This window comes from Citrus sinensis, chromosome 3, assembly GCF_022201045.2.
Source record: "Citrus sinensis cultivar Valencia sweet orange chromosome 3, DVS_A1.0, whole genome shotgun sequence".
In the NCBI taxonomy this organism is placed as follows: domain Eukaryota; kingdom Viridiplantae; phylum Streptophyta; class Magnoliopsida; order Sapindales; family Rutaceae; genus Citrus; species Citrus sinensis.
The window spans coordinates 14,078,654-14,098,442 of NC_068558.1; the positions used below are offsets into that span (position 1 = coordinate 14,078,654).

The following is a 19,789-nucleotide window of genomic DNA, read 5'->3' on the forward strand; positions in this document are numbered from 1 at the left end:
AATTTTATCTTTCTTATAGGAACTTTAAGAAAATATCAATAATTTAAAGAGGGTAAAATAATTAATAATTTTAATTTTTTTATAGTTATTTCTGTCTATAAATTATTGTTAAGGGTAATATTGTCTTTGCACAGTCAACTAACGGTCAATGTTAAAATTAACTTACAATAGAGAATTTTTTACAAATAAATTAATTCTCATCATCTACTTACAACAAACCCAAATCTCAGGAGAGGTTTTTAAAAATTACCCTAATTAATTGGCTGATGATTTGTTATCCTTATCAATAGAGGATAGTTTTGACCTGCGAATATTTTATTATGCATTCTAAACATGTGCAAAAAATTAAAAATACTTCATGAATGGTTAGGTGGAGGATGCTGATTAATTTCTTGGAAAAAGATTCTTTTTTACTTTTGTGATTGTCGGCACTCAGTCTTGTTCCAAAATCAATACAAAGCTGCAGCAATCTTGAAAGGATTTGAGGAACAAAAGATGGCCCAGATTGGAAGTTCTCTCCTTGTGCCTTGTGTTCAAGAGTTGGTCAAGAATCCTGCGTTAGTTGTCCCCGACAGATACATACGTCCAGATCAAGATTCACCACTCATTTCTGATGATACTTTGATTTCACAGATACCAGTTATTGACATGCAAAGCTTACTTTCTGAAGAATCAATGGATTCTGAGCTAGCCAAGCTCGACTTCGCATGCAAAGAATGGGGTTTTTTCCAGGTATAATGCTTTAGCAAAGTTAGAAAATTGTTTCGCCAGAACATGCTTGTTTGTGAACAAGAATCGAGAAATATGCAAATTCTCAATCCAATAGGCAAAATTAAAATTCATATTTATTTCTTAAACCCACGTATCATTGATGTTAGCAGATCATGGTTTCACTTTTCGGTGTTGTCCGTGGCTTAGGACTGCAGCTTGTGAAAAGAAGAACTTGTCTCTGGTTTATTTATTATTGACTTTCTATACTGCTTTACCTTTCCCCCTCCAGACATGGGTTAATTAGCTATTTCATTCCTAAATGTCAAACACGCAATATGTATGAAAAAGACGGTCTTGAGAAATTTCCCCTCCTCTGCCTCAATGGCTTTTGGTACCTTATGAGAAATATGCTTCTGTCAAAATTTTAAAAGATATACTATCGTAAATTGTTTAAGACCTCTTAGAAAATGTACTCATTTCTGTAGTCAATGTTGCAAATTACTCTGATTTAAAGACAATTCGAAGTAACATTGAGATTATTTGCTGTTGTATGATTTTTCAAATTCTAGGTGTGAACAAACCACAAGAACTTCATGCTCGTTATAGTTATTCTAGAATAACCGAAATTTCTCCAATAGAATGAATAAAAAACACCTGTGGAAACTAATTGTTGAGAAGATTTAAATGTAACAAATGCTTTTAGCTATCTTTGATGGTAAATCTTATCTCTAAATCAGTCAGATAAGTTGCAATCTGTCTTCATAAAACACCTGGACTATTGTGAGCTTAGTGGCACGATTATTAAATCTTTGCTGCATTTCGTTCCTGTATTTTTTTCAGCTGGTAAATCATGGAATGAGCACAGCATTTCTAGAGAAATTAAAGAAAGAGGTTGAGGGATTCTTCAATCTCAGCATGGAAGAAAAGAAAAAATATTGGCAGCATCCAGGAGATATGGAAGGCTTTGGACAAGCCTTTGTTGTATCTGAGGAACAAAAGCTTGATTGGGCTGACCTTTTCTCCATGCTGACTCTTCCAGTTCATCTGAGGAAGCCACACTTATTTCCTAAGCTCCCTCCTTCCCTCAGGTTCTCTCTCTCTCTCTCTCTCTCTCTCTCTCTCTCTCTATGTCAATGTCATTTTGATTTGCAAACAAATAAAGGATAGTGCATCTTCTTTTCCTGTAGAGAGACCTTGGAAGTTTACTCAATGGAATTAAAATCCCTAGCCGAGAACCTAATATCGAAAATGGGAGAAGTGTTAAATATCAAAGATGAAGAAATGAGAGAATTCTTTGAAAATGGAGTGCAAGCAATGAGGATGAATTATTACCCTCCATGTCCTCAGCCCGAGAAGGTTATGGGCCTGTCGCCACATTCTGATGCAGCTGCACTTACCATTCTGCTACAACTTAATGAAGTGGAGGGTCTCCAGGTAAAGAAGGATGGAAAGTGGATTCCTGTTACCCCACTCCCGGATGCTTTCATTGTCAACATTGGAGACACATTGGAGGTAATAATTATAATAAATTACCTTAACCTGGCATTTTTATGCGCTTGCTTATGTGCTTTAATAAGTTTTACATGGCAGATTATAACCAATGGGACATACCGTAGCATTGAGCATCGTGCAGTTGTAAACTCTGTACAGGAAAGACTTTCCGTTGCCACAGTTTACTCAGTGAGATATGATGGTGAAGTGTATCCTGCCTCCAGTTTGATCTCTGAAAAAACTCCTCCTTTGTTTAGAAGAATGAGAATTGAAGAATACTTTAGGAGCCGGTATGCTCGTGAGCTTAGGGGAAAATCTCAGCTGGATTCCCTGAGAATTCAACATGGTCAAGGCTAGTATAAGTTTATTTCGGATAACTAAAGAGTTTGGTACAAAAACTCTGAAGGGCCTTGCCATTAAGATTGTGTGTGGAACTGAAAATAAGAAATAAGTTCTATGAATACTGTGGTATAACCTGCTATGCTAGGGTCGTTGTGTTTCTAATAGCTCTATCATTTGAGATACTGAATAGACCATGTAAGAATCTTAAGAATTGCAGACTTATGCCTGGAATCTTCCCATGATATATAGTGGTGCTTATATCAGAGCAGTATCTTTCTTTCTTGAAATAGAATTTTTGCATACCTGACTTGTTTTTAATGAGATTTCAAGGACTATATGACTTGGTTTCCAAATTTTTATGATACATACAGATAATATTACCAAAGAACCAGTGTAGTTTCTGTATCAGCCGTTATGGTTTTCAGTTAATAGTAACAAGTGTTTGATTATTAACAACAATGTTGTCCTTCCACGTCTTAAATATTCCATTCCATAACACACATTGTGACGAATACATAACTTGTTACCACTAACGAAAAATTTTGCCATCAATAGCTGAAAATAGATGTTAGTTACACAAGCTGCAAAGCTATAACTTTGGATTTCATATTCAGATCGTCTCTCTCAAAGTTGAACTTGGAACTACGGTTGATGATCAGCTATTATGCTGAGAAAAATACAAGATTTTGATTGGTTGTCATCAGACCATGTAAAAGAAATTAGCATGGTATCCAAATTCTTAAGAGTTTGTGAAGGCAATGCACTATCTTTTTTATAATTCGCAGCAGACAGCAACACAACAGCAGACTGCAACTGTCATATTCACAAAATATCTATGGGCCAACCCTAGACCCGCAATGGTGGATTAGTCTCACACAAGGCCACAGCAAATAATGACTTGTTGAAAATAATACATTTTCAACATTTGCTTTGTCAATAAAACTCTGGAGCATTATTGTTGAGAGAATTTGTGGAACAAAAAGAAGGCCAAGTTCGGAGGTTCTCTGCCTGTGCCTTGTGTTCAAGAGTCGGCCAAGAATCCTATGTTAGCTATCCCTCCCAGATACATACGACCAGGCCAAGATTTAACCACAATTTCTGATAATAATTTGGATTCACGGGTATTGCAGAGCTTGTTTTCTGAAGAGTCAATGGATTCTGAGTTGTCCAGGCTCCACTTCGCTTGCAAAGAATGGGCTTCTTTCTAGGTAAACTCCTTTGCCGAGTTATTATTATTTTGCTTTTAAAGGATTTGCTTGGGATGAGACCTCATCTAGTAAATACCACCGTTTGTCCCATATTGTTACTCGAGCGCAGATATCTGCAAATTGCGAATTACATTCACAACCAGCTAAGCTACACCTGTCGTGAGGCACCCAAGTTTGTATTTTTTCATTTGGACATGCTTGGTTTATTAATAGTAGTCTGGCGTCAAGAATTAAGAAATCTATATACTCTCAATCAAAAAGTACAGTCGATCAAATTCAGATTAGATTGTGTTTCATTCTTATAGGTCAAGTAGGCCACAAATTTGGCCTACTCTGTATCAATGCTTTCTTACTCTGTAAGTTAGCAATAAGAAAGCTGTAACAAAATTTGAGTCTAGATAGTCTTAACCAAGCCGGTTTAAGCACTCCTTTTTTTTTTTTTTTGAAAATTGGGGGATGTAACTGACCTTGTCCGATTATGGACCATCTAACTTGCTTTCTTGTATAGATGAGAAGACAAACCTGCATTCTTGAAAATTAAATTGTCTTTAATATCTTTCAGATGTCTAGGCTTACGGTAGCTTGAGAAGAACTATAAGCAAATTTATGATGGAGTATAATGCAAATGCGATTCTATTAGTTTATTGAAATCTAACAAATATGGAAGGATTTGGACAAGCATTTGTTATATCCGAGGAACAAAAGGTTGATTGGATTGACATTTTCTTCATGACTACTCTTCCAATTCATCTGAGGAAACCCCACTTGTTTCCTAAGCTCCCTCTTTACCCCTCAGGTTTCTCTTTCTCTCTCTCTAGTCAGTTATTTGATGATTGCAAATGTATTATGTTCAGAGAAAGATCCCAAGTCAGTTATATCTAGTAAAATTTGACAACCACTTATGATTTTGAAAGAATACTGCTAAATAATAACTTATTTAACAATCCACCACAATCATATACTAAACCTTCTAATTGCGTCTTCTTTTTTCTTATAGGAAATCTTGGAATTTATTCAGTGGAGTTAAAACTCTCTGGCCATGAACCTGGTATCGAAAATGGGAAAAGTTTTAAATATCAAAGATGAAGAATTGAGAGAATACTTTGAAAATGGTTTCCAATCAATGGGGATGAACTATTACCCTCCATGTCCTTAGCCGGAGAAGGTTGTGGGCCTCTCAACTCATTCTGATGACTCTGCACTTGCAATTCTGTTGGAAATCAATGAAGTAGAAGGTCTCCAGATCAAGAAGGATGGAAAGTGGATTCATATTACACCTTTCCCAAATGCTTTCGTTGTCAACGTTGGAAATGTGTTGGAGGTAATTATTATGATAAGTTGTTTTGACTTGACATTCATATGAGCTAGCTAATGTGTGCTTTCATTAATTCCTGTTGCTCCACTTCCTAATGCTTTCATTGTCGACATTGGAGACTCATTGGAGGTAATAATTATAGTAAATTACTTAACTTGGCATTTATATGCGCCTGCTTATGTGCTTTAATAATTTTTACATGGCATATTATATCCAATGGGACATACCGTAGCATTGAGCATCGTGTAATTGTAAACTCTGTACAAAGGAAGACTTTCCATTGGCACAATTTACTCAGTGAGATATGATGGTGAAATGTACCCTGCGTCCAATTTGGTCTCTGAAAACACTCCTCCATTGTTTAAAAGAGTGACAGTTGAAGAATACTTCGGGAATCTGTGTGCTCGTAAGCTTAGGGGAAAATCTCATCTGGATGCCTTGAGAATTGAACATATTCAAGATTAGTATAAGTTCATTTTGGATAACTAAGGAGTGTAGTACAAAAACCGTGGGGGACCTTGCTATTACAATTGTGTGTGGAATTAAAAATAAGTAATAAGTGTAAGAACAATAAATTCTTTGGTGAAAATCATCACCTAAATTTAGGAACATGTATGTTGTATCACCAAGAATTAATAACAAAATATGCGACAGTGTACCTAAGTTCATAATGCACAATTGCTCTCTAGAGTCGAGTAGTTTGTCTTCCAAATCAACAGGTTCTCCTAGAGAATCCTTGAAACTTCTTTATACACTCTCTCTAATGATGAGATGTCAATAGAGAATAGAACGATATGTGTGACCTAGGGACAGTAACTACTTATATAGATGGATTTTCCTTTTGTTTTTAGGTATTCTTATTTCAACCCATCATAAAAATTGAAATTAGTCTTAAGTCTCTATACATTAAAGGCCCATAATCTATTAGATACATTAAAGCCCAAATTACGTAAACCTTTAGATAAATTTTAATTTGGCTTAATCTTATATGACAATTAACAACATAAAATTATTCACATATAAGCCCAACATTGGATAAAGGATCCAACAATGCTAGATTAAAGATCCAACAACCTCTCACTTGGGCTATATATGTAACTTTATAATTATACTTTACAAAAATAATCATATGAGCTCAACTTTACTGTCGTTACCAAAATGCATCTATAGCCAATTCGGTCCATCAATCATACCAACATAGGATCAAAACGGCCCTTGTTACAAATATCGTAACTTGACGCATCAATGCTCACTATGCCAATATGACTGAATGGCATAGATCATGATATGGGTGTGTAGGATGAAAATTTCATGTAATGTGATCTTAACATGCCTATTTCCAATTGATCCACCTTAAACTTTAATGAGATCAAATCATACAAAATTAGAGTGTGAATAAACCAAAATTTTATTTCTACAGAAAATAACCTTAAATATCCCTAAACCGAAAAATGTTTATATCATAAAAGCATTTAAAAGTTACAAACTCCCATTAAAAATGAATATCCTTAAATGACACGATACCCATATGAACAATGCGCTCATGAAACATTTTAAATGGCATTCCCTTAGTAAACGGATCTGTAATCATGGAGTTTGTACTATTATACTTTATAGACAATTGTCCACTCTGAATTCCTTAGAAACTTGATGTCTATATACTGTGACATCGTCGAACTCTTATTGTTATTGGAATATAGCACTACTGACTTATTGTCAGAAAATAGCTTAAGTGGTCTATCCATTTAAAATGTGTAACTCTGTGACGAAATTTCGTAGCCATATTTCGTGAATGGATGTTTCGTAACAAGCTATGAACTCCGGTGCTATAGTAGAAAAGGTTATAAGAGACTGTTTAGCACTCTTCCAGGAAACAACACCCCTATCTAGTAGATAGATGTAACCAAAAGTAGATTTCATATTATCTTGGGATCTAACAAAATCAGAGTTAGTATATCCAACGATCTCAAGCTGATCTAACTTACGATACGTGCACATGTAGTCTTTTGTTCTCTGTAAATATTGCAAGACCCGTTTGGGTATTTCCCAATAGTTTACCCCTGGATTACTTAAATGTCTATCCAACATTCCAGTAATGTATGCAATATTCAGTTGTATACAAATCTAAGCATACATCAGACTTTCTACTACTGATGTATAAGGAATCTTCTGCATTTATTATTCCTTAAAATCATCATTAGGGCACTAATTGTGTAACATCCATTATTTTGTTTTATTTATTTATTTATTTATATTATTATTATTATTATTATTATATCTATTTTAGAAATATAGTATTTTAGGCTAATGATTTTTAAGTGTGTTTTATTTTTTCTTTATTTATTTGATTTACCAATTTATTAAATACCTTATTAAAAAAAGGAAATAAATTCCTAAATATGTAAGGATGTTAAAAGGCTTGGCTTTATAAAAGCTCCTCTTGCGTTTGTTTCTCAAAATCCTAGAGGCTAATGAAAAAAAAAAAAGAATATAGCAGCACACACAAGAGTAAACTTATGTTCTTTTTTTTAAGAAGAGAAGTAGATTTTGATTGGTTTTTTTCTTTTCCATAAAGAAATTATTGAGTTTCAATTTTGTTTTGAAGGTAGGTAAGAATTTATAATCATTTAGCCTTTTGGTTTTATTTGTGATTTTATGTGATTGATTGAATGATTTTGTGTGTATTATATTGATAAAATGGTGAAAGCATGATCATCTATTGATTTATGTTGTTATTGAGTGAAAGTGGTGCTATTATTTTATCTTGAAAATAGTGAACAATAGAGATTCAATGTTATATGACTACTGTTTTCATTAAGTCTCATGCATGAAATTTTATAATTTATTAAACTAGACATCTTTATCTTTCTATTTAAATGTTTATCATTCAAAACTCATTGTATATTAATTGTTTTGATTTTTCAAAATTAGAACACTAGTGTTGGAAAATTCCAATTTTCAGTAGTAGTTCTTGTTACTATAATTTATTTGGTAACTCAAACGATTTCTAAAAATTCTAGGAATGTTTTTCATTTTACACACACACACATATATATATATATACGGCTTTATATAAAAATAATTAAAAAATCATAGAGCTAGGCTGCCACAATCTTGGAAATTGTTTTCTAGAATTGCGAGGGTTGATATTGAAGCGAGTTTGGGTTACTTTTTCATAGTGAACGCCTTATAAATTTAACTTTTATATTCAATGCAAACATGTTCGCAATAGTTTTTTGTAATATTTCTGATTTTTCTAACATAATTATAGCTTGTTAGAAATCAACTCCTATAAGACGGTCGAGTGTAGTTTAGTGAATTGATGTGCTTTAGTAAGAGTAAATGGTTTAAGGATATTTTGGCTTTCTTATCAAGGTCAAAATTGAAAAAAAACAATTATTGATAAGAATCTTATCTTGATAATTATAGGCCAAGAGCGAGCTCGTGTGATTGAGGTTATTGTTGATTGCTTCGTATTGAGTTAAGTGAACTCATACATGATGTTAATTATAGTTATATATGTAAATATCTAGAAAAGAATAATGTTGTTCATATAAATTGACATTTTATGGTTTTGAAGTTATTTTACTCTTATATTTTATGATAATAAATAATTTTTTGATTAAAACTTTATTTAAAATATTTTCTTAAACTATTTAAAAAATGACTTTAAAATAATTGTCTTTCCATAAATTGGTTTCCTTAAAAATATTTGTTAAGCTTTCCAATTCAATGTCTTATAAGAGTATTTTATCATAATATTACTGAATGATTGATATTGAAAGATTGAAACTGTATTTAAGATTTTGGCTCATTGACCGTAGTTACTGTTACTGATATAACCGAACATTAGCTATATTTTGTGCACATATTGATGATTATAGTTGGGTAACGTACCCTGATTGAACTACTAACCAAGTCATCAGGGTTACAGGTGACTTACTAAACTAATACCGGGTCACTGGGGTTACAGGTGACTTACTGAACCACTGGCTGGGTCACCAGAAGTATAGGCGACATTATATGGCATGAGCAATTGAATAAATGAATGGTTTTATTGATAAATGATTTCCTAAATGATTATTTATTAAAAATGATTATTACATTATGATTTAACTAATTATGAGTTTTACCGTACATATGTATTAGGTTATAAATGTTTACTAGGTTCTAACTTATGGTACTTTATAATGATTGTTTTGTATTTTATCGTTATTAGTAACCTTATGCATGAGTTTGCTTATCGAATTGACAGCTCACTCTTCATCTCCAACATTTTGCAGATTGATTTTAGAGATGTGGGTTTTTGGGTCTAAAGAAGAGGATTTGTTAGGTCAGAAACTTTGGCGTTTTCTAAATGAATAAGTTGTTGCTACTTTGGTTATTGTTTAGACTTGAATTTTGTTTTAGAGAATTATTGTTATATTTATTATTTTAGAGACTATGTTTCGACTATAGCTATTTTCGTTTAGGAATAGCAATAAGATTAATGTTAGGAGGTTTCGTTCTAAATTTCTCTTGAAATTCTTAGGTGAATTTGGAGTGTTATAGTTTTGGTATCAAAGAAAATGGTTATAAGATTTTGTAGACATTTAAGGTCAATGACCAATAGCTTAAGATTGAAATCCTATAGAGGTCTTGCACACTTTTAGGAATGTAGCGATTTATGATAGGTAAAATATGGGGTTGATTATAGGTATGTCCGAAAATTTATTTTCACTGATTGAATTGTATGAATCATTTCAATGTTTCACATTTTTGCTCTTGTTAAAGAGTTTGACTTTCAAGTTATTGATTTATTCATATGTGTATAGGTAGATGATCTTATCTGTAATTTGAAAGAAATGCAATATTCAATTTTTCTACATGTATATGCTTAATGACCAACAAGATAATGTCTCCTAGCAACGATACTAGTTGAACCCTACCACACGGGAGTGATAGAGTAGCTCAAGGGTAATTGGTCCTTGGATTAGGGTTGATCCTGGTACTGCCTAATGTATTATGGTGGTGGTTGAGGTTGAGACGAGTAATCTGCAGGGAGTAATTAAGAGGAAAGCCCCACCCTTCATGAAATGGCTCAAAATGCTAACCTGAAAATGCAGATATTATTTCGATAATGGATTGATTAGTAACCTATCGTGCTAGTGTTGAGTATTTCTCAAAGGAGATTGTATTTAAAATTTTGGAGATATAGAATTTCAGTTTAGAGGCAACCAAAAAAATTATGAGGGGCTAATATTTGTACTTAAGGCTAACAAGATATTAGCAAAAGGATGTGAGGGCTTTTTACCGTATGTAGTGACCGATAATAATAGTGAAGTTTGACTGATAATAATAGTGAAGCTTCCCTTCGGGATATCAAGTGGTTAGGGAATTTTTAGATGTATTTCCTGAGGATTTGCCTAATTTGCCTCCTGATCAAGAAATTGAATTTTCTATTAATTTATTGCCTGGCACTGCACGTATCTCCAAAGCACCTTACCATATGGCACCTCTTGAGTTGAAGGAATTAAAGGTTCAACTACAGAAAGTTGTTCATAAAGTTTTTATTCGCCCTAATTTATCTCTTTTGGGAGCTCTGATATTGTTTACAAAAAAAAATGGTTCTATTATTAGCCTATATGGCTATAAAATGTTGATTTTGATTATAATAAATCACATGTTTTGACTAAACAAAAAATTAAACATTATGTTTTTATAACAAGAGAATAATTTTATGAAATTAGTTATTTTTCAAGATATGAACTAAAATGAAAAAAATTTGTCATCTTTGATTTTAATAAGTATTGTTTTGAACTCTGGATTTGCATCTATTTGTAACTATTTGAAACGTTTTGCACTATACTATAATTTCTATAAATTCTGCGCTATCTCATAATTTTAGTAAGTTTTGGGAACGGCAAGCATTATTTAGAAATTCTAAAATTGGAACTTTTTATAAATTTTTATGACATTTGGGTCATAGTATAATTTTATAAAGTTTGGGGGTAAAACAATAATTTTAAAAAATAATTGTTTCACTTTAGCAAGCGGCTAGCCGGATTTATCAAGTGGCAAACTGGTTATGGATAGAAGCTCTCTGGAATAAAAGCGGCCTACCGGAAATGAAAGCCGGCATGCTGGATGTGCAAAATTTCAAATCTTTAAATATAACGGTAACATAAAGCAGCAAGCCGGATTCACAAAGCGGCAAGTCAGTTATCACCAGAAAGTCTATAACAACTAGTTTTTGGGCTGAAACTATATAAACTCAAATTCAATTCATTTTTAGAACCTCTTGCAAGTAAAAATAAAAGCATACAACATATATTGAGCTTCCATTTCGTAAATCATCTTAGATTAAATGTTCATTGAGCTTTTATTTGTATATTCACTTTTAAAAGAGTTTTTATTGTAATCTTTATTTTCTTATCAAATCTGTGAGTGTATAAGTGTGAGAAACACTTGGGTGAAGAGATTGAGAGATAATCTCTTTGTTGTAAAAGTCCATTAATACCTTGGAAGTCAATTGTAAGCATTTGAAGTCTTGGGAGGCTTGGACAGTGAAATCCTCAAGCTTGGTTTGCTTGAAGATGTGGACGTAGGCGGGGATTGCCGAACCACGTAAAACTCATTGTGTTTGCTCTCTCTTCCCTTACTCTTTTATTATTGTGCTTTATTAAATTTATTATTTTTTATTTCATTAAGGCAATAAATTGAATTGTTGTACGATTTGTTTAGCTTAAGTTTTAAAATCCCAATTCACCCCTCTCTTGGGTTGCATAACTAGCATTTCATCTATGTGGTTATGCAATGGCTACCGACAATTGAATTTGGTTTCCATCAAGAACAAATATTCATTTCTTCACATTGATGATTTTTTTGATCAACTAGTAGGTGCAGTAGTATTCTCTAAAATTTATTTATGGTCTATGTATCATCAGCTGAAAGTGAAAAATGAGGACGTGTTACAGCGTTTCGAACATGATATAGGCATTATGAATTCCTTATGATGCCTTTTGATTAACCAATGCTCCAGCAGCTTTTATGGATTTGATGAATAGAGTCTTCTAACTTTTCGTTAATTGATTTGTCAATGTTTTCATCGATGACATTTTGGTGTACTCTAAAACCATGGAGGAACATGAGGAATATTTAAATGTGGTTTTTCAAACACTCCAAGAAGGGAAACTCTATACGAAGTTCAAAAAGTGTGAGTTTTGGCTCAACTAAAACTCTGTACGAAGTTCAAGAAGTGTGAGTTTTTTGGGGCATGTTGTTACTAAGGAGGGCTTATCTGTTGATCCATCCAAGGTTGAGGTCATTGTAAATTGGCCAAAACCATTTAATGTTATTATGATTAGAAGTTTTCTGGGTTTGGCTGGCTATTACAGGCGATTCGTGAATGGATTATCTAGTCTTACAACTCCATTATTAAAGTTGACTAGGAAGAACATCAAGATTGAATGGAGTGATGAATGCTAGAAGAGCTTCAAAGAATTAAAAAATAAATTAGTTTTTACTCCTATTTTGACAGTTCCTTCTAATGGTGGTGGCTATGTCATTTATAGTGATGCTTCTAGAAAGGGACTAAGATACGTATTAATGCATTATGGTAAAGTAGTTGCATATTCATCATGACAATTAAAGAGTTATGTGCAGAATTATTGCACTCATGACTTAAGTTAGCAGTTGTAGTCTTTGCCTTAGTGATAGAAGACATTATCTTTATCATGAAACTTGCGAAATCTATACAAATCACAAGAGTTTGAAATACTTGTTCACCCATAAAGAATTAAACTTAAGGCAAAAGGGATGATTAGATATGGTGAAAGATTATAATTGTTCGATTAATTATCATCTTGGTAAGGCGAATACAGTGGCTGATGCTCTTAGTAGAAAGTCATCGGGTTGCTTGGCATGTATGATTACTGCTCAAGGTCACATACTAGAGGATTTGAAGAAGTATTGAAGTTGTTTCACACGGGCAAACTGAGGTTTTATCTCATTTGAAGGTTCCACTTGCCTGGATTGATATAATTAAGGTCGCATATAGTGAGGATCCATAATTCAAAAATAAATTTAAGGAGTGAAGGCTAGATATTATGAGTTCAGACTTGATAAGAACGGTATTTTGTTATTTGGATAGAGACTTTGTGTACCAACAAAGGATGAGCTAAAAAGAGATATTATGCAAGAGGGCCATGACTCAAGTTTTAATGTTCATCTTGGAAGCATTAAAATGTGTCGAAACTTGAAGGAAAAAATTTTTGGTGGAGGAATATGAGAGTGATATTGCTAATTATGCTTTGAAATGCTTGGTATGTCAGCAAGTGAAGATAGAGCATTAATAGGCTTGGCAATTTAGTCTAACCTTATTTTTTCCCCGACTGACCCAACCTTAATTTTTAGGGTTTTGACCCGAATTTTTGGGTTTCGGGTTGGGTTCGGGCCAAAATTTTAAGCCCCGAACAAAGTTCGGGTCAGGGTCGGGCTTAAAGCCGACCCGACCCGACCCAACCCCACCCTATTTAAAAAAAAAAAGCTAACACAAGTTAACACAAGCATACATCACAACATCACACACGCCCACAACACATATCTCATCTGCATGACATACACACACAACACATATGACAAATCACACACGCACACTTCAGTCTAAACCGTAAATCACACACACCATATACACTTACACAAATTCACAAAAACCCTAAGTCAGCTGAACGCCAGCCAATCAACCATTTTTCTCACTGTCGGGTGCTGCCTGTAGCTTGCTCCAACTCCAGCCGCAATCAGCTATGCGACGCCGCAAAGTGAACCAGCCGCCTTCTGTTGCCGTCCTACCGCGTCCGCTTGCCAGCCAACGGCCAACGTACACGTTTAGCTGCCATGCACACGTTCTGCCGTCGGCATTAGCTATTTAGCTTTGGTAATTTTAATTTCATAAATATTAATTAATGTTTTTCACTTAAGCTTATAATTGAATCTATAATTTAATAATTTTATCTAAATATATTCATGTTAATTAATTCATTCATTATGTAGTTGCTGTAAATTTATATTGTGGCTACATATAAGGCTATATATAAGGTTTTTTTAATTATTATGTTATGATTGTAAATGAACTTTAATTATATCTTAAGTTTATAATTTCATAAATATTAATTAATTTTTTATTTAAGCTTATAAATTTATTTATAATTTTAGCTAATTATATTCATAATGATTATGTAGTACTATAGATATTATATTTTAGCTAAATATAGCCTTATATAAGATTGTAAATATTAATTATTATGTTGTAATTGTAAATTAAGTTTAATCATATTTTGAGTTTATAAAATTAACTTAAAATTTATAAGTTCAATCATATTTTAAGTCGATAAATTAATTGCAACTTGTTACACATTTAATTTAGGTCATTATGTTAAATTCACGTGAGGATTCTCATGTTGGCGAAGAGAATAGAAATGATGCCATTCCTCTTGAAGGGGTCCAAGAAGTTGAAGGAGTTGAAGAAGCATCCTGTGGTGATGATGGGGTAAAACAAAGTAGTAATAAAAAAAAGCGAGGTGTGCGAGAACCTTCTTATGTTTGGGGACACTTTACCAAGGTAACCATTAATGGTGAATTGAAGGCGAAATGTAATGATTGTCAAGCTAAGTTGGTAGCATCTGGTCATAATGGAACCTCACATTTGGATAGACATTCGAAAAGATCATGTAAGGCAAAGGGTGTTGCCTCAATTCTTGATAGCTTACAAAAAACTCTTAGCGTGACGAGGAAAGATGATGGAACAATTTGTATTGAGACGAGAGAATTTGATCCAATTGTTTCTCGGCAAAAGATAGCAACCTTGGTTGTAAAGCATGAGCTACTACTTAATTTTGTGGAATATGAGGCATTTAGGGATTTGATGTCTTATGTCAACCCTTTGGTGAATAATTTGAGTAGAAACACTTTAAAGAGTGAGATTCTTAAATTGTATCAAGCTGAAAAGGCAAAAGCAATGGCTTTGTTGGAGAATAATGATAGTAGGGTGGCAATTACTACAAATATGTGGACTGCGAGTAATAAAAAGAAGGGGTACATGGTTGTTACGAGACATTTTGTGGACAAGTCTTGGCGGTTACAAAGTCAAATTTTAAGGTACTTTTCTTATTAATTGATATTTATTTTAATTCAATTTAATTAATTATAAATTTTAGATTTTTGGTGATGAATAGGTTCATATATTAGCAAAGTCAATATTATGTTTACTTATTTCTAATTCAATTTAATTAATTCTAAAATTTAGTTTTTTTGGTAATGAATAGGTTCATATATTTGTTGGCTCCACATACTGCTGAATTTCTTTCTGAAGCATTTTTTAAATGTATGTTGGATTGGAATGTGGTAAAAGGATAACGGTTGTAACTTTAGATAATTGCTCTACAAATGATGCTATGGTTGATAGGTTGATAGGATTGATTCCAGTTGATTCTATGCTAATGGGTGGGGATTTTTTTCATATGAGGTGTGTGGCTTATATTTTAAACCTAATTGTGAAGGAGGGGATGAAAGTGATTGAGGAGTGGATTAAAAAGATTAGGGATAGTGTGGCTTATTGGACGGGCACACCAAAGAGGGTAGAAACTTTTGAGATGGCTGCGCGGAAATTACAAGTTAAGTGTGAGAAAAAGTTGGTACTTGATTGTGTAACTAAATGGAATTCTACATATGTTATGCTTGATGTTGCTGTGAAATATAAAACAGTCTTTTCTAGACTGCAATAGCGCGATAAACACTACACCTCTTTGCCAACAAATGAGGAATGAGAGATGGATGAAAAGATGTTGGAATATTTGCTGTCGTTTTACTCGATGACAGAGTTATTTTCAGGTACGCAATATCCCACACCTAATCTTTTTTTCCAATGATATGTGAAATGAGGATTAATTTGGATGAATGGGAACTTTCTGATGTGCCTGTGGTTAGAGAAATGGCTGGTCAAATTATTATGAAATTTGATAAATATTGGGCCCAAATTCATGGGATTTTGGTGATGGCAATTATTCTTTATCTGAGGTTAAGATGCAATTGGTTAATTATTATTTTCCACAAATTTATGGTGAGGGTACTGCAAATGAGATTTAAAGGGTACGCAATTTAAGAAACGATTTGGTTATGTTTTATGAAGGTAAGAATAGGAATGTGAGTGATGCGGTTGTTGGTGAATCTTTTTTGGTCAATGTTCGTTTTAATTTTACTGTAGGAACTAGCCGTAAATTTTTTTTATATAAGTAAGTTTGAGACATTTGCAAGCCAAAATGGTGAGACCATGGTATTGAAGTCTGACCTTGAGAGATATTTAGAAGAGCCTTTAATCAAATCCACTCCGAACTTTGATATTTTGAATTGGTGGAAGGTGAAACAAGGCAAATACCCTATTTTGGCTCAAATGGCCAAGGATATCTTAGCTGTTCCCGTGACAACCGTTGCCTTTGAATCTGCGTTTAGCACTGAAGGTAGAGTATTGACTCCACATCGGAGTAGACTTCATCCTACGACATTGGAAGCGCTTATGTGCACTCAACATTGGCTATGGGCAAACTCCAAAGGTATGAATACAAATAATGTACAAAATATTTAAATAATTGGTTTAGTAATAATTTTATAAACTTAAATTATTCTCACTTTCTTTTTCTTTTCTTTTTATAGGTAAAATTCTCGAAAGTGAAATTTTTAGTGGAGAGGAATTTGTGGATGAAGATGAAATGGCCCGAAGTGTTGGAGTAGTTCTTTTTAAAAAAAAATGTTTGGTTGTGGAATTGAATTATGAGCTTTTATTTGTGTAAGACATTTTTTTAATGTTGGGTTGTGGAACTAAATTGTGTGTTTTTATTTGTATAAGGCATGAGTTTTTTTCTTTTTCTTTTTCTTTTTTTTTTATGTTGGGTTGTTGAATTGAATTGTGTATGGTTAAAATGATTGTGGAATTACATTGTGTGTTTTTCATGTTGGATTTTGGAATTGATTTATGTGTGGGGTTGAAATGGTTGTGGAATTGAATTGTGTTTGAAATGGTTGTGGAATTGGTTGAAATGGTTGTGGAATTGAATTTTGTTTGAAATTGTTGTGGAATTGGTTGAAATGGTTGTGGAAAGTGGAATTGATTTGTATTTAAAATGGTTGAGGAATTGCTAAATTGGTTGAAATAGTTGTGGGAATTGAATTGTGGGGTTAACTATTTCGGTAGGGTTGGGTTGGGCCAACCCGATCTTAACCCGATTCGGGTCGGGCCCAACCCGACCCTAACTATAAAGTGTTTAGGTGTTTTTTAGGGTCGAGTTTTAATTTTTTTTTTATCTGGTCAGGTTGGGCTTGGCCAACCCCGAGCTCGACCCGACCTTTTGTCATTCCTAAGCATTAAAGACCGGTTGGGTATAGCGCAAAGTAGGCAGAAGATTTATGCTAATTAATGTAGACGTGATCTGGAGTTCCAAGTTGGGGATTATGTTTTCTTGAAAGTCTCATCTTGGAAATGAGTTTTCTGTTTTAGGAGGAGAGGTAAATTTAGCGTTAGGTTTATTGGGCCTCTTGAGATTCTGAAGAGAATTGGCACAATGACATATTGAGTGGCTTTGCCACCGAACCTTTCAAGACTTCACAATGTATTTCATGTGTCAATGTTCAAAAAGTACATGGTTGATTCTTCTCACGTCTTGGATTACTTACCTATCCAAATCTCAAATGATATGTCATATGAGGAGCAACCGTTGGGGATCCTAGACAGGAAGAAACAAGTTTTAAGAAGAAAAGTCATATGTTTAGTGAATGTTCACTAGGCGAATCATTCTATAGAGGAAAGCTGCATGAGAATGAGAGGCAGAGATTAAGGAGAACTACCATCAACATTTGGAGAAATAAGGTGGAGTCTTAAATTTCAAGGACGAAATTTCTTTTAAGGGGGGGAGAAATTGTAACATCCGTTATTTTTGTTTTATTATTATTATTATTATTATATATCTATTTTATAGAATATAGTATTTTAGGATGAGGATTTTAAGAGTGTTTTAATTTTTCTTTATTTATTTGTATTTATTTGATTTACCAATCTATCAAATACCTTATTAAAAAAGGAAATAAATTCCTTAATTGGTAAGGGTATTAAAAGGCTTGGTTTTATATAAAAAAAAAAAAAAAAACTCCTCTTACTTGCTTTGTTTCTCAAAATCCTAGAGGCTAATAAAAAAGCAAAAAAAGAAGAATAACACACACAGGAATAAACTTACGTTTTTATAAAAAAAGAGGAGAAGATTTTTATTATATTTTTCTTTTTCTATAAAAGAAGTTATTGAGTTTTGATTCTTTTTAAGGTAGGTAAGAATTTATAATCTCTTAAACTTCTTGTTTGATTTTGATTTTATGTGATTGATTGAATAATTTTATGTGTGTTATATTTATAAAATTATGAAAGCATGATCATATATTGATTTATGTTGTTATTAATTGAAAGTAGTGCTATTATGTTATCTTGAAAATTTTAAATAGTATAGATTTAATGCTACACTACTTCTATTTTCAATAAGTTTCATGCATAAAACTCTATAATTTATTAAAGTAGACATCTTTATCTTTCTATCTGTATGTTTATTGTTCAAAAACTCATTGTATATTAATTGTTTTGATTTTTTGAAATTGGAACACTAGTATTAGAAAATTCTGATTTTCAACAGCAATTCTCACTTCTATAATTTAGTTGATAACTCAAATGACCTCTGAAAATTCTGAGAATTTTTATTATTGTATGTATATATGTATATTTCTGTACATTTAAATTCATAATATTTAGTTTTATATAAAAATCATTAATAATCATAGAGTTGGGCTGACGTAATCTTGGAAATTGCCTTCTAGAATTGCGAGGGTTGATATTAAAGCGAGTTTGGGTTACTTTTTCATCAGTAAATGCCTTACAAATTTTAATTCTGATTCTTTAACTCTAATCATCAAATCTTGAATCACTATTTTGACCATGTATGACTAAAGTTATGAATTTTTGAATTGGCAGTCCTCTGTTTTTTTCACTACTGGACAGTTTTGATGTTTTTGCAAAAAATCAGTTTTCAAAGATGTTCATTAACTCTAATTAATTTGGTTAACTTTTATATGAAATGACATCATGTTCATAGTAGTTTTTTTTGTAGTATTTGTGATTTTCCTGATATAACTATAGCTTTTTAGAAATCAGCTCCTATAAGATAGTCTAGTGTAGTTTAGTGAATTGATTTGTTTAAATAAGAGTAAATTGTTTAAGGATTTTTGGGTTTTCTCATCAAGGTTAGAATTGAAAAAAAATATTGATAAGAATCTTATCTTGTTAATTATACGTCAAGAGTGGGCTTGTGTGATTGGTATTATTGTTGATTACATCGCATCGAAGTAAGTAAATCCAAGCATAATGTTTATCATGGTTATATATGTAAATATCTATGAAAAGAGTGATGTTGTTAATATGGATTGTCATTTTATGGTTTTGAAGTTATTTTACTCTTATAATTTATAATAATAAATTATATTTTCATCAGAACCTTATTTAAAATATTTTCTTAAATTGTTTTAAAAATGACTTTAAAGTAATTGTCTTGCCATAAATTGTTTTCGTTAAAAATATTTGTAAAACTCTTCCAATTCAATGTCTTATAAGAGCATTTTACCAAAATATTACTGAATGATTGATATTGAAAGATTGAAA

At 32.6% G+C, this 19,789-nt stretch overlaps 1 protein-coding gene across 2 annotated transcripts in view; it reads left to right on the plus strand.

Annotated features, from left to right (window-relative positions):
• The window catches only part of LOC102616390 (protein SRG1-like), a 46,846-nt gene extending 44,039 nt beyond the window's left edge, over window positions 1-2,807 (plus strand). Inside the window, exons 1-4 of one of the 2 annotated variants that reach the window (XM_006477743.4) lie at window positions 324-732; window positions 1,552-1,799; window positions 1,899-2,223; window positions 2,302-2,807. In XM_006477743.4, coding sequence (XP_006477806.2) covers window positions 496-732; window positions 1,552-1,799; window positions 1,899-2,223; window positions 2,302-2,559 — 1,068 coding nt within the window. In that variant the 5' untranslated portion in view covers window positions 324-495 and the 3' untranslated portion in view covers window positions 2,560-2,807. Of the gene's footprint in view, window positions 1-323; window positions 733-1,551; window positions 1,800-1,898; window positions 2,224-2,301 lie in introns of those variants that run through there. The other variant, XM_052436586.1, reaches the window with a different exon arrangement.
• Window positions 2,808-19,789: the final 16,982 nt, after the last annotated feature.